The sequence below is a fragment of the Bicyclus anynana genome, chromosome 9 (genome assembly GCF_947172395.1).
Source record: "Bicyclus anynana chromosome 9, ilBicAnyn1.1, whole genome shotgun sequence".
NCBI classification, from domain to species: domain Eukaryota; kingdom Metazoa; phylum Arthropoda; class Insecta; order Lepidoptera; family Nymphalidae; genus Bicyclus; species Bicyclus anynana.
The window spans coordinates 4,667,979-4,684,642 of NC_069091.1; the positions used below are offsets into that span (position 1 = coordinate 4,667,979).

Genomic DNA, 16,664 nt, shown 5'->3' on the forward strand with positions numbered 1-16,664 from the left:
TTACTAGAGTTGGAATTTAAATGGTGTGATTAATAACAATGCTTCCATTGGAAATATATTTAAATAAATTACCAAAAAATAAAAAAGATCGTGGTGGACTATTGGCCTAACCCCTCCCATTTTTATATAATGAAATAGGTTATTTTATTTTTTTACTGGAGTTGGAATTTCAATGGAGTGATTAATAACAATTGGAAATATATTTAAATAAATTACCAAGAACTAAAAAAATATTATAAAAATATAAAAACCCTCCGCTTAAGCGTAATGAACTAAAAAGAAAGAACGAAAGCATTGTTATTGACCACTCCATTAATTTTCACGCGATCTGCGCGTAGCGATAGCCGCAGCTTATTTCTGAGACGTTATAAAGATTTCAAAATTCAAAAATTCAAAATTCATTCATTTTAAGTAGGCTCAGTTTACAAGCATGTTTAAGACGTCAGTTGACTATTTGCAAATATCACCGGTTCAGAAGGCATTTCATCCGACTTTACCAGCTGTTTATGCTACTAAAGCTGTTTACTCACTGTCGTCTGTATGTTTGCGATCCCGCCGCTGCCGCGGCTGGCCGTATAGCGACGTCTGCTCTATGCCCGAGCCGCCGGACGCGAGTGACGAGTGCCCGCTATCTCGAAACTCGCCCGTTTCTGCCCATACTGCAACAAAAAAAAAACAAACTAGTTAGTATTTTTCAAGCCTCAATAGCTCAACGGTAAGAGCGGTTGGACTCATCACCGAGGGGTGGTGGTTCAATCCTCACCCTGTTGGTCTATTGTCGTACCCACTCCTAGCACAGTCTTTCCCGACTAGTTGGAGGGGAATGAGAATATTGGTCATATTATAAAAAATATGGCTAATATTCTTTTTTTTTTAAAAAAAACCGACTTCAAAAAAGGAGAAGGTTCTCATTTCGACGCGTATGTTTGTTACCGCATAACTTCGACATTTCTTAACCAATTTTGAAAATTATTTTTTTGTTTGAAAGATTGTACTTTCAGATTGGTTTCCATTTAATTTTAATGAAAATCGGTTGAGTAATTTTAATGAAATACATGCTAGGACACACTAAAAAATAGAAAAATAAAATCTTTTTACCAAATAATTGAACTGACTTCAAAAACACAAAATAAACTATAAATCGAAAAAAAACATCGTATGTGCTACTTTTTGATCACTTTGAAGGCGGTGCCAACACAGTGATGTATTAACTAAAGCCGGTTAAATCATAAACTTTTAGGATGAAAAGACAGTTATTTCCCGTGGTTCTTTCAGAAACGGCTTTAATTAATACGTTACTGGCTTGGCACCGTCTTCATAGTGATCAGAAGGTAGCATATACGATGTTTTTGTAAATTACTGTATTCTTATAAATAAATAAATAAATAAAAAATATACGATGTTTAAGTTTGGTTTTTTAGCATAGGTATTTTATGAATTTGAATTCGGTTAAATTTTTTTGTTAAATAGATTTTATTTACACTTTACAATACCTAGGTACTATTTTTTATTATATCATAAGAATATCGTTTAGAAATGGATGGATAAACAGCTTTAGAAACGGATAGCAACAAATTGTCATTTAAAAATAAAATACGTGACGAAGATACTCAAATTTTATTGTTGAAACAAGTATATCAAAATACTTGTTGCAACAATAAAATTAATTGACTATGGTTAATTATTTAAAATCAAAAACAGAAAAGCAGGATATAAAACACTCATTTGTTAGATTTAAAATATCTTAATGCAAGAATAAGTCATCATCTGAATTCAGAATCGTGTTTTTGCATTTATGATATTTATATTTAACTGACAACTGCCATGTTGCATTTAATCAAGCGTCATACGAGAATAAATAAATGTCACTTATAATCCGTTTTAAAAGTGCTAATGGGGCATTAGTTTAAATAATGTGTTCGTGCGTTGAAGACGCACGCCCGTTTAGTTGGTTGGTTGTCTCAGACCAATTATAAAAGGACCTGTATCGCACTCATAGTCACGAACAAAATTGTCTGTCATTTACTGAGGAAAACGAGCTTAGATTTGGTATATTTTTTATACTAAACTAGAAGTTTGTTCCCGTTTTTTACACCATTCAATTACACAAAAAGGTACTTTTACAGAGCTCTTTAACCGACGAACACAATTACATCTATTTAACATCGATTATATAGAGACAGTTTTTATAATCACATTAGATCGTTGATCAAATACTTTGACAGAATAGTAACAAATAGTATCTGAGGTAGGTTGTAGACCAGTACATACTTGTACACACATTCGAGTTCTTAATTATTTGAATATCTTCTATGTAAGTTTAAATACTTTCCGGAAGCCATACTAGTAGTACTGTTTGAGAGATAGGTAGAAGTAGAAAATAATATTGTTCAATAACAGTTTCACAGGTTTCGTTTCATATTTACTTACTCTACTACATCTATGCCCTTTTCAGTTGTGAAGAGTCGAGTCTAGTCCACTCTCTAATGCCGTCCAACCGTTTTCTCCTTTGACGACAAGCAGGCTAAGTCACCATCTTAGACGTACCTTTGCTAGGTGAAATTGAGATACAATGTAACAAGTGTCATTCAGTGCCTACTGGTAGATATTTTAAAGTACGCATTTCTCAATTGATTTGTTGTTTATTTTAATATGTTGTCAATAGTCAATAGTCCATAGTCTTTCCTTCATACGAAAACTGAGGTCCTATCTGTAGGTGTCTAAAGTAGCTCAGTTTCTGAATGATAGTGGACAGGAATTCTCTTTTTTTGTGCATACGTTTCGGTACCCTGGTGTATTTGGTGTGAAACTGTTTAGCACGCATTCTCCTGTATACCTACATCTTGAATGCTTGCAATCTGCTGACTGTTACTAACTTTACTTTACTTATTAGTCTACTTTACCCTATTTCTTATAATATGTAGTTTGATAAACAACAATTCTTTCCTATAACAATAGACTACAAGCCCTTGAAAAAAAATTCCATGTGAAATGACCCAACGTGAATAACGCTTAGAAGGCTGTTACTATATCAGAAAATAACTCTGAGCACTATGCCGTAATTACTGAGCGGTAATAAAGCGGTAAAGCGGTTGGATCATTTTACAGGTAATTTTTGTTCAAGGGCTTGTAGTCTACAATGAATTGTTCTTTAGCAAACACCTGTTTTTAGGTATTTCATATTCATTATCATCATCATCGTGCATGCTATTCAGAAATAAAACAAAATATTGTTATACACAAAATTCTAATTTCGCTGTGTCAATTTCATCAATTCTACTTTCGTTAGCTCTTGCAAACATCTTTATTGTGACACACTGATTCCATTGTTTTGCCAAAAGTCACGAACGCTCAATCGACGAGTCTCGATGTCCCTCATAATTAAAAATTAAAAACAACTGAATGTAATTATGTCTCACTCAGCAAACGGATTTATTTCGAAGGAAATATAAATGTCAACTTGTTAAGTTCGTGAACAAAGCTTCAATAACTTTGCGATTAATTAGACGTGTTTTATTTGAAAGAGAATTTTATTTTGTAAGAAATAGCGCGACGCCTTTGCAAAGACCGCAAGGATTACATTCCATCATTCCATTGTTTTTGTTACGAAGTTTTCTTAATATTTCAAACGGACTTTTTTATATTTTAAAGTTTTTTGCTGAAATTTATTGCACAAAGTTTTTCTTCTTAGATATTAATATTCTTGAGGTATCTACTAAACTAAAGGTGTCACCATATTGTGAGATACTTTTGTAAACTAATTGTAAACTAATGAAAATATATCCTACGTTTCTGTTTATTTTTCTAAACTTTCATCTCAATCAGTCGGGGATAACTATTTTGAAATTCAGTTGCGAGATACCTATGGTCCATACAAACAAATGAATGAAAAAATTCAAAAATTGTACTTTTAGTCTGATGACTTTCTACACTCTGACAATGAATATTCTGGCAAAAAAATGAATTTTGAGTTTCCCTTTCTTTTTTCATTTCATCAGTCAGTATTGTAGGTACCGGATGTAGTAACAAATACATAATATCTTCAAAAGTCTGATAGGTAATTCGGTGATTTAGATAAAAGTACATAGAGATATTGGATCATAAATCTTTTATTTTAAAATATTCCCGATACAAGATTATTTATAACTTTTCGTAAATCTTATTTATGATATCAATTAAATTTTTAGCAAGTAGGTATGGATAACGGAATAGCTATAATTGTCACATTCATCTTATCACATCACAACTAGAACAAACGTCGGTTCGTACAAACGTACAGAACGTACAAACTCGTTCAAATAAACTTAATGTTTGCTGCTTTGATAACACCTGATAAGCGTCATTGTTTTATTGGGGTTGTAAAGCGTCTCTCGCGGTTACAACAGACCGACAGTCACGATCAAAAGTGTTTAATACGATTTTTGTACTAAAGAAAAAAATGCTATGTATTTGATGTAATTTAAACTATATCATAATGCTAACGTCTTTTCGATTCTCGAATCAGTGCCTACTGTGAACTTTATAGTATTGTCTAAATAAGCCAATAATATGAAACTCTTTCATCTGATCATCTTGTCAATTTTCTGCTCTAAAATTTATTTTTGACATTTTTTTTTTCATTTTGTATGTATTGTATTATTGTTAGAAAAATTTCCGTTGTGTGCAAAAATTCCACAAGAAAATTATAAAACTATGAACCACAACGATTAACAACACTTTTGTACATTTGGGACATTCTTTACTGACTTAATACTTTATTGTTTAGGACTTTTATCATTTCTTCATGGCTGTGGATAACAGTATTATAAAAAAAAAATTGTAAGAGTAGATATTTTACATTTAATTTACTAATAATAGGGCTTAAATGTGAAATTGCCATTGAAACTTGCTTTGAATTTAAATTAAACCAACCAGGTTTGTAATGGTGTCAGATTTCAGGGAGTATTTATTAAAAGACCGGTTTCTTTTATTACTTAAAATGTAGAAAGAAGAAGATAGACTTAGACACTTAGAGTTAGAAACTATCCGTCATCCTCCATGGTCGCTAGAAATCTATTTAACTACGGTGTTATTTTCTGGAAAAAGTTTTAATTCTAGGAATTAGTATACAATTATAGTATTTGGTGGCGAGGTTTCCTGAGATCTATGTTTCAAATGTTTTACTGATATTCATATATATGGCAGAAATGTATATAGACAACGAGGTATTCACTATTTAACCTACATTTTTTAAAATCGGAAACATTTGTATTTACATTATTATCTCCTTATAAACAGAAGCAGAGTATCAACAAATTCAAGAAATTAATCTAATATAAATCTTTAGAAAACAATCTTAACTCAGATAATCTACTCGGACAATATCAGTTAAACTGAATAAATAATCAGGGAGATCCCAGAATGTCGCTGCTTTATAAAATGCTGATAGATACTAATTACCATCTTAAGCGGGCTTAGCGAGTATTAACTTTGTTTTTATAAAGTATGGAATACTGCCAAAAACGCACTATATCATGTAAGTGCTATTTTTTAGAAGACAAAACAAAGTCGCGTGGCGCAAAATAATCATAGGTACCCAATGTTATGTTTAATTAATACAAATCCATATTTACATTAATTGATAAATTAATATTTGTCGGATGTGAGTACGGCCCCATAACTGTAAAATTGTTGAGTCTTTAAAAAGTATTATAGTTTGTGTACGCGTCTGTACATAACTCATGATTATAACACTATACGGCATGCACTATAACTTTTACGACTGAATGTTATGCATAGTTTACATTCAACAATACAATAACATGAACTCGCAATGAGTATTTAAAAATAACAACTAAAAAATATAATACTATTTACGAGTAAGTAGGAAGGATAGACGTCACAAGATTATGGGGAATTATGGGTTCCCAAGATGCTGGAATAGCGACCCCGCACTGGAAAGCGCAGTGTTGGTCGACCCCACTAATCGTCGACCAAGGACATCCAGCGGTTTGCAGGGAGGCTCGAGACCGTTGTGTTTGGAAGTCCACGCAAAAGGTCTATGTCCAGCAGTGGACGTCCATCGACTGATAATGATGATGATGATGAGGCAGGAAACCGGTTAATTATTAGTTCAACCATGTAATTTAAAATACTCTAACCAAAACTTAACGACAACAAACTTAAATACAAGTATCATAATATGTATACTCTTTAAAGGGAAATTTTCTTTAGCCGCAATTATCACTTTTTGCTAGTTAGAGATCTTAAGGGTTTACGTCACAGGCATGCTGTGATTTGCACCGTGGACACTTGTTGGATGGGTGAAATCTCGTGCATTTGCGTCACCGACATGTTTATAATATATGTAGCTATCGTATACGGTATACAATGATTGTATACTATTAGATATGTTTTAATTTCTATCGGCAATCCCTGTAACTGCCATATTTTAAACCATTAACGACTACCACATTTTAACGCATATAAAAAATTCCCAACTCTCATTATGAATTTAGCTAGATTAACAACTTTTGTGTCGGAATTTTCATCATAATCGAAAACGGTGACATCTTGGGACATGCTCATCGCGTCGTCGTCATAATTAGCTATTGTTAGCATTAAAAGAGAAAATACCATCATAATCTGTATAATCATTCAGAAAGCTACAATTCCAGAGAGACACAAAGAATAACCAGTAGGTATACAGATAGATACGTCAAAATTATAACACCCTCTTTGGATGCTAATAGCTGTGCTGAGCCTGCGTATACGCTAATCAAAAAATTAAAAAAAGGTTGTATATTTGTATATTTAGAGTATCACAATATAGATTCCATTCCATTCCTTTCAATCAAATAATTTTCATTTAAATCAAGTCATACATACAGTAAATACCTATACGTTTATTCAATATTCTTCTTTCTTTCTTAATTTTGAAAACATAATTAAAATTAACTAATCTTTTGGAAATCAGCTGCCTTTCAATAAACAAGAGACCAGGTGAGAGGTGGTCGATAGTATCGTAATAAATATCGTGATACTCTTCCAGACAGGCTGTTAGACCCAAGGGCGTGATGCTATAAATTGTGAAGTTAAAAAGCAAAGAATATAAACAGAAAATGTTGTATTTACACTAAAGACAGATAGTATGGGGGCAAACAGAGATAAGTATACGTAATTTACGATCTCGGCCCTGACTGCTCAGGTTTGAGCGTAAAACCAGGAATTTGATGAAACCGAATTTCTTTGAGATATCCGTTTGAGGGTCAGTGTTAAATAAATACGGTATTTTATGGTTTGTAAGATCGTTCACTGTTCTGTCTATATACACTTAAGACGAAAATTAGAATTTTGTTAGTTTTTTAATACATTCAAATCGTCATCATTTTCATCATCATTATCATCATCATCATCATCATCATCATCATCATCATCATTATCATCCAAATCCAACATCCTAATACAAGGCCAGGTTAATATGTAGGCTAGATCCATCACGCAGCTCCAACTTCAATGCGGTTTGGTATTCCAAAAATAACTTTAACACTTGCTCGGAAAAATTACTTTTTCTAAGACACATCAGCAAGCAAAATTGCAGGCATCAGCTTGTACAATAATAAGATTAGCACTTCCTATTAATTATATTGTAGTGAATTAATACTTACCGTTATTAACTTCTGTACGAAATGTTAGCAACACAGTCATTGTCCGGCTTTAGGTTGTCAACTCGCTTTCTAAGCCTAAACAAATGAGATAGATCTCATATACTAGACAATGAGCTAGACTTATTGATTTGTTCTACACACAACAATCAATTCCTGTAGTTGAACTGAGAGTGTACACTTAGCTCATTGGATTAACAGTACTATTTATTGGAGTGGAATTAATTAGTAGGTATCTTAAATCAAATCTCGTTTATGAAACGTGAGATGAGCAGGCTTATTGAATATCCTTGACGTATGCTAGTTGACATATACAAAATTGAGATTCTATGTAAAAATGTCATCCGGTGCTTACTGGAGGATAGCACACAGTAGGAAAATGTTTTCGTTCTGTCTTTCTGTCAATTGATTTGATGTTAATTTTAATAGGTTGATTTTATTATCAACCTATTAAAATTAACCATAACAGTGAATAGGCCAGCAGGAATACGAAGTTAAAATATCTCTGACAGAAGAGGCACAATGATTGAATTATTATTTACGAAAAGTTTGTAATCGTAAAAAGTTCATTTTAATAAAATTACACTGCAATTAGTAGAGCTTTTTGCGAAAAGCATTGACGCTGTATTACGATTTGAAAAGGTAGCAGAAGTCGAATGTCAGATAATAATGTAGAAGATGTGGTTCCTCCCGATGTTTTTCTTTCACCTAATACTACTACTAATGCCTTGAACTACGAGTATATTTCGTTTACATGGGACAGTAATTATTGAAGGTTTCTTTTAATAGGGTAAATTATTTAGGATATTCAAAACTGTGTATTGTATTGTGTAAGTTTTAAGTCTACTGCATAACCTCTTTGTTTTGGGCGAAATATCAAAAGACAATAAAAGCAACATTTCTGAACAACATTAAGAAAGTTAGTTAATCGAACTTGGCTCGGTTCGAGACCTTTCTGTTTGGAAATCCACGCAAGATATGTCCAGCGGCGGATGCAAAGCAGTGATGATGATGATGAATAAAGTGAAGATGAGGTAAAAAGAGCCAAAATATAAACATTAACATTCACTTACGATAACATTATCCCCCATTCATTAAAGTGTTTCAGGTTACAAGCGACTGTTGGTATAATGAGTACGAAACAAACATTCCAACCTAATCTCAATTGGAGCGGCCGAAGATAATATTAAGCACGAGTAGACCACCGGGCCTGTACTGGTTAATTACATAATCCGACGTTTCACCACTTCCATACACATGGAGTTTTAGAAAGACCTAACGAAATATAATGTCGACGTATGTAGGAGACATAAATATCTGTACTGGCTGGTGTTCGGTCGAATTTTTTAATTTATTTTGTGTAACATTAATTAATGTTCATCATCATCATCATCATCATCATCATCATCATCATCATCATCATCATCATCATCATCATCATCATCATTATCAACACATATTCGGCTCACTGCTGAGCTCGAGTGAGAGGGGTTAGGCCTATAGTTTAGTATTTAATAGTCCACCACGCTGGCCCAATGCGGACCGGCAGACTTCACACACGCAGAGAATTAAGAAAGTTATCTGATGTGCAGGTTTCCTCACGATGTTTTCCTTCACCGTTTGAGACACGTGATATTTCATTTCTTAAAATGCACACAACTGAAAAGTTGGAGGTGCATGCCCCGGACCGGATTCGAACCTACGCCCTCCAGAATTAGAGGCAGAGGTCATGTCCACTGGGCTATCACGTCTCTCAGAGTTAATTAATGTTTTAAAACTTATATTATATATATCAATGCTATGACACTACTCGGTTAGGTAATTAGGTACATTCACATCCTTATTGATGAACAATTTTTAGTGAATCGCTGCATTGATGTCATCATCATCATCATGTCTATATGGATTATGTAAATTATCTAATGTCTATTTAACTTTAAACAAATCTGAGTTAATTAAAAAAAGATATTGGTTAATTCCAAAAATACTAATACTCACCGGTAACAAAGCTATGCACTAATACGCTTTTTTTTTTATTCTTTACAAGTTAGCCCTTGACTACAATCTCACCTGATGGTAAGTGATGATGCAATCTAAGATGGAAGCGGGCTAACTTGTTAGGAGGAGGATGAAAATCCACACTCCTTTCGATTTTTACACGGCATCGTACCGGAACGCTAAATCGCTTGGCGGTACGTCTTTGCCGGTAGCGTGGTAACTAGCCACGGCGGAAGCCTCCCACCAGCCAGACCTAGACCAATTAAGAAAATCTCAATCGGCCCAGCCGGGGATCGAACCCAGGACCTCCGTCTTGTAAATCCACCGCGCATACCACTGCGCCACGGAGGCCGTCAAAACGCCAATTATAATTAATATTTGCTCCAAGCATTTACACGTGATGTTTGATTCGAATCTAAATTAGTGAAACTAAGTGGCAACTGCGGCCATCAAGTGGAGTGGACCACCGACTTCGAGTCTGGTTAATAGCATAATCTTGACACGGAAGTGCGTGTTTCCTCTGTAGCACGGGGCTACAATAAACGCTATTATCTATATTGATATGAAGCTGAAAGTTTATACGTATACGTTTCAACGTAGTATTCTCATTAGCTTCCAATGGTATTTGGACTTTTCTTTTCCGTTAGATACTAACCTTTAAGTTGGAAGATTAGTATTGAGAGTGGATAAAGATTAGTAGGATTCAGTCAACAGATATGTAGGACAAATATGAACCAGTTTCAAGTAACTAACCTCAATCAAACTGTTATTATAGAAGATATATTATAGAAGTATTAGATAGACGTCTTATTTGTTTGTTTTAGGTACTACCTACCTAATAGCGGTGCGAGAGCGGTGATAGCCCAGTGGATATGACCTCTGCCTCCGATTTCGGAGGGTGTGGGTTCGAATCCGGTCCGGGGCATGCACCTCCAACTTTTCAGTTGTGTGTATTTTAAGAAATTAAATATCACGTGTCTCAATCGGTGAAGGAAAACATCGTGAGGAAACCTGCACACCAGAGAATTTCTTAATTCTCTGCGTGTGTGAAATCTGCCAATCCGCATTGGGCCAGCGTGGTGGACTATTGGCCTAACCCCTCTCATTCTGAGAGGAGACTCGAGCTCAGCAGTGAACCGTATATGGGTTGATAATGATGATGATGATGATGATGACTACCTACCTGCTTTTAATTTTTGCAACATAGCTAAATTAATTATGTGAATTCCAAAAAAATCAATGTTTTTGTTAAAAAAATACATTTCTTTTTTCAGCTTTACTACGAAGAGCTTGATGTGACAAACTCAATCAAATTCAAAATTCATTTATTTCAATAACAATTAAAACTAAGCCTAATGGCTTATAATAAGACTTTCCTATTTAGCTTGCGTTTAATAAAAATCTTTCGTACAAGTATCAAAGACAAAAATAAATTGTATTATTAAAATTTCGCATTACTTATTAGAAGTATTTCTGGTATTTGTTACCATTAAAGAGCTTTCATCTTAGATCTATGGAACGTTATCAATCTCCTTTACATACCTACTAAAAAGGCACAGTCATTGGATAAAGTAATCTGTCACACTTCTGATGTGAACATCAACTTCTACGATAATGTCTTTGTTGACGACTATGTGGATAGTGTCAGTGGAGATGACCCGCATTGTGGAGATTAGCTTACGTAATGTTGTAGGTATGGTCTTGTCAAGAGATATGGGTTAGTCATCTACATAAGTATTAAGTAGTAGGTATCTAAGGGGTATTTTATATTAACGTACAGTTGTAGTATCGTAAGTTGTAGATTTAATTATGGCAAGAACGCATATTACACCTTCTGAAGCATTTAAAAGCAACTATGATAGGTAAAGTCTTCTTGATCCAATCATGGTTACGGTGAGTCACATCTCATCTTGAGACTAGCTGTGCAGGAGATACTCTAATGCCTTAGTGTGTGGATCAACATATATGTACTCTTTGGTCTTTTATTCTTATAATGTGATGGGTCGATTCAACAACATAACACAAAGGAGATTAAGAGCAGGTCCGTCTTCTTTACTACCTTCGGGACGATACTTGATAAATGGGATTTTATTAACACCATACCGACTTCCCTGAAGACTTTTTTGGTTGAAAGCCCTAATTGGTGTCCTGATTGCAATCAAAACCTGGATTTCTGTAATCCACAGCCGTAGAAGCTACCAAATAGAATAGAAAAGCAATATTTACATAAACGGCAATCAGATTATCGAAGACCATTTTGTTATTGAACGCTATCAGAATGATACCTATTACATGTTAGGCCAAATATAAGCTAATCATAAAAATCGTGTAGCCAAGTAATAACACTTGTAGGCGATAAAGATATCTACGGCTACTGCGATTAGCCAGCATTCAGCAGTAGGCAAGTCTACTAGCGATACCTGTGCCGTTGTGTTCCCGATATCTGCCCGACCAATCGCATCGCAACGCGAATTATCGCTCAAATTAATGGCGTGTGAGTTATAAATGGCCGGCGGATTAGGCCCCGATCCATTTTATTCCTATTTTACCTACCGTAAAGAACCTTCATTGAAAACGTACACAAATTCGCGCGAGCATCCGCTAATTTTCCCTAGCGCGATCCTTTTCGCGCGCGTAAATTTTCATACGTCTATTTCGCTCTGACGACCCTTTTCTCTGGCGCGATTCATCATCATTTCGCGGTTTACTGGTTCCCCATACAGATCCAAAAGGCCGCGACTCAAAAGGGGCTGGATTTATTAATGAGCTTTCACCTGTTCTGTTCCAAACCGTATTCCAAAACCTGAACTAAAAAAAGACTAATAACAAGAACAACGTAATAGATGTATAGCACGAATTTGATACCTACGTGTGATAAACAACTCTAAAACAAGAAAATGATATACTTATTACAAAATAAAAATTACGAATTACACGACAATACTCGTAAATAAGTATCTCAATTCATCCTAGTTGACTTTCCTAAGAAAAAAGTAAATAGTCGTTGTTTCGAAGTCCCGAGACATGCTCAATTAGTATTCCAAATTGCCGCCGACATATCGTACACATAAATGTAAAGAGTGGACCGTTCGGAGGCACGAACGTCGCATTACTTTTACGTTGCAAACTGCCACATTACAAACTTGACTCCTATTGTGTTTAGCATAAGTGCCAAAGTTGTGTGCTATATCTTGAGAGTTTGCACGAGACGCGGTTTCTATTTCACCCAAGCAATAACCGTCTTACTGCTGTGGCGAGTAGGTTCAAAGTGATGAAGTCGCAGCCGATAGGCATGGAGTGCGGGACTTTGAGGCTTATGTTAATTGTAATAAAGCGAAGTGCACCAGTTATGGGACGTGAGAGGTTCTAGACCAAATCCCGAGTAAGCTGTAACTTCCTTTTGGATTTTCGGAAGCCATTTATCAGTCTGATGTGGGCGTCTGGAAATTTTTCATGTTTCGTTATTTTAGAGAGACATGACACGTATCCTTTGAGGATTGTACAACATGTACTAAGGAGGTGCTTGTTTCAAGGTCGGTTAACGTCTCTCACAGGAGAATTTCAGCGCTTATCATATCACTTACGGACTTTTTTCAACATATTGTTACTTGAAATTCAATAATTAGCAGATAAAGCCGTTAGAGCACCTGTTTCTTCTTTTTAACCAACTGCTGTGTAACGTTAATTTTTTCCGAATTAAAGTATAAATTAGTTTGCGGTTAAATTAATCTGAAGAGTTTATGCCGCACAATTCGTCGAGGGAGACATAGTTGCTCCCACAGCGCACATTAGAGGATAAATCAACTGTACAACCCTTCTACCGCAGCCCGCAAGCAAATTACAGACCACCTGAGACTAAAAATGCCCCACAATATTTGTAGTTGTAAACTGCGATAAATGAATTTAGGGGTGCGACAATGATTTTGTATTTAGAAAGGATCACAGCGAATACATTTTGGAATATGTCTAACGATTTCAATTCATCTTCCTGCCACATATTATTTTAATGGTCTCAGAATTTGTGATGGCTAGACTTCCTTGTTTTATTAAAGCTGAAAGTTTGTCAGACATTGATCATGTAGCAGTAGCAGGTCAAGAATTGTTCACGTGGTTCATAAAACAAGAACTTAATCCTTTGAATGTTACCTAAATTTATTTAGCGAAATCCATAAATCTATGAAATTAAATAAAGCATGAAAAATATAGTCTAATAAAAAAGGTAAGTTGTAACTGTAGTAAGCTCCATTTATAATAACAATTTCCTTTATAAAGATAACCCCAAAACAAATAATATATTTAACCCCAAACCTCCAATACAGTATTAAACAGATCTTAGAAAATGAGTTGGGGATGTGAAATAGGCAGCGAGAGAACATTCGCGAGGGTGAAAGTGTTTGGGAGGTAATCACTGGTCCCATATGGACACAAATTACTTTCCTTCGGTCTACGATGACAGTTGGAATGGGGTGTAGTGATATGTCGGATTGTTCCCATTATATGATCATAAGCAATGATGATTGTCCTTTTTAACTGACTCGTGCTTTGACTTTTGGTAAACATGATATTTTTCGATCCTTAGTCTGCCAATTATTTATTCTCAATCTTATCATTTAACATGTTTGGGGTTATTTTAAAATACAAGATTGTTATTAATTCTTACACAAAATGCGACTCCGACAAAGAGGTATTAATCTACATCAATGGAGCATCTATATCAACAGAGAAAAAACAATGCAAAGGACTATTTTGCGAAACTTAAAGAGCAAACCATATAAATAAAATCGTGGAAAAAGGTTGTAGGTATGTTTTTTTTTTTAATATTTACAAGTTAGCCCTTGACTATAATCTTACCTGATGGTAAGTGATGATGCAGTCTAAGATGGAAGCGGGCTAACTTGTTAGGAGGAGGATGAAAATCCTCAATCCTTTCGGTTTCTACACGACATCGTACCGGAACGCTAAATCGCTTGGCGGTACGTCTTTGCCGGTAACTAGCCACGGCCGAAGCTTCCCTCCAGCCAGACCTGGACTAATTAAGAAAATCTTAATCTGTCCAGCCGGGGATCGAACCCAGGACCTCCGATTTGTAAATCCAAATCTACCCTTGGAAAACAAAAGAAATAGATGATTTATAGGATTTTATAGGATACCATGAGATTTTGTTTTAGACACTAGTAATTTCTCGTACGTATGCAAAGATTGCCGCATTTACTAATCATATAGAATAATTTACAACTACCGGGTATATAAACTATGAAACAATAACGATTTGAAATAATTCAGCGTTTTGCAGATGAAACTCAAATAAAATCATTTAAATCTGACATATGTCGTTTGCACCAGACAGGGGGTGGCAGAGGCATAAACGACGCCATTTCGCGTATTTTCAATTTGCATAAATATTAGTGGGAGCTTTAATATCATAAATATATTAGTGATACAGATTTTATGCCGATTACAATATTATAGCACCAGCGGATCGGGGGGTGAAAACACATTAACTATTTTACCTTCTGGTGAAATTTAATGTTATTAATGTAATAAATCTATTCGTTTATTAAAATAACGATTTAAGAATAGATCCACATGTGTGAAAATTTTCATTTGATCTTTATTTTGGTAATTGCGATTATTCAATACACTCGTAAGTACGGGCAGAGTAAAGATCGGGTCATTAAAGGCGTATTTAAAGACGGTTTTATCGAACTGTGTTGCTCCCATTCGCGCGAGTGTTTTTTTTAACGGGCGTAGAAAAAGCGTTCAAATATAGTATGAAGTTAAATGAAGGTGTATTTCCACCGCCCAAAATTGAAAATGCAACACTGCTCGAAAAATAGCATGGCGTTCTTAAAACGCTGACATGTGAACATATACTTGGGAAAGCATTTGTTCTATTTGAACGCCTTCTTAACGAATAAGAAAATGTTATTGCTTTAGGTAAAACAAAGGACGTAATGAACGCAGACATAAGTCCACGTGATGCTAAGGCTGATTCATTTATGTAACTAACGCACTAAATACCTATTAGTAGTAATCTATCTATATTTATTTTAATCTAACTGTATTTAGTTACATTTTTTTAACTTTAGATAACTCTTATTCAATGCAAAGCAGTATTTTTTAAATTTAATCTCCTGGTGAGAGGTTAGCGTCCGTTATTATTTTTGCTGCTGATAGATGATAAATCTAGCGCCGCTAATATTACCTATGTCAGACTATTCTCAGCAAAATATATTGTATTCTATGTAGAAAATCTATATAGCGATCTTCTTCAAATGTTGACTGTTTTAGTACACTATGAGCTACAAATTGCTATATTTTTTTATTTGTAATTGTCACTGCCTTCATTAGGTTTTTTTTTTTAAATATTGTTACCATCTTTAGTCTTGCCTAAACACACGCACGATAGAGGGCTCGGGCAAAATAGATACAATGGTAATATTGTAAAGTCATAACACTGCAATTACGACGGGTCCCGTAGGCCACGCCGGCACATCTCCCGACACGTCTATTGTTCGCTATCATATATCACGTGACATGTCAACGTGTTCCATACAAACGCCTCGTCGGTTTTACATATTAGGTTCATTAGTGCCCTCGCCTTTTGAAAGTTTAGGGTAATGGTGTTGTATAAAGTTTCCTCAGCTGTAATATAAAATGTGTACACGGCTTTGGATCATGAACCCTGGGTTCGAATCGTAGGTCAGGCTATTAAATGTTTAGATTCTGTACCAAATTATCATAAATTATCTATAGCAGCCCAGAGTAGGGAAGTTGGTACTGTTAAACCACCTGTACCTCGAAGAACACGTTAATCCTTGTTTTTATCATAAACATCTACTAACTAGATCGTAATTACATATTGTTCCATACAGAATTAGTCAAAATATAATTAAACATTATAAAAAGTTTATACATATACATAGTCTTGGTAATATAATCTCGATTGACTAAAATCTGTTTTAGTTACATCACTCATATTTACTCTTCTGCAAAAGAAGCCAAATTCCTGTTCATATTTCA

The 16,664-nt window shown here is 34.8% G+C and overlaps 1 protein-coding gene across 1 annotated transcript in view; it reads right to left on the reverse strand.

Moving 5' to 3' along the window:
- The window catches only part of LOC112047272 (pituitary homeobox homolog Ptx1), a 62,563-nt gene that overhangs the window by 19,690 nt on the left and 26,209 nt on the right, over positions 1 to 16,664 (reverse strand). The window contains exon 3 of the mRNA XM_024084338.2: positions 531 to 659. Within this exon, the coding sequence (XP_023940106.2) occupies positions 531 to 659 (129 nt within the window). The remainder of the gene's footprint in view (positions 1 to 530; positions 660 to 16,664) is intronic.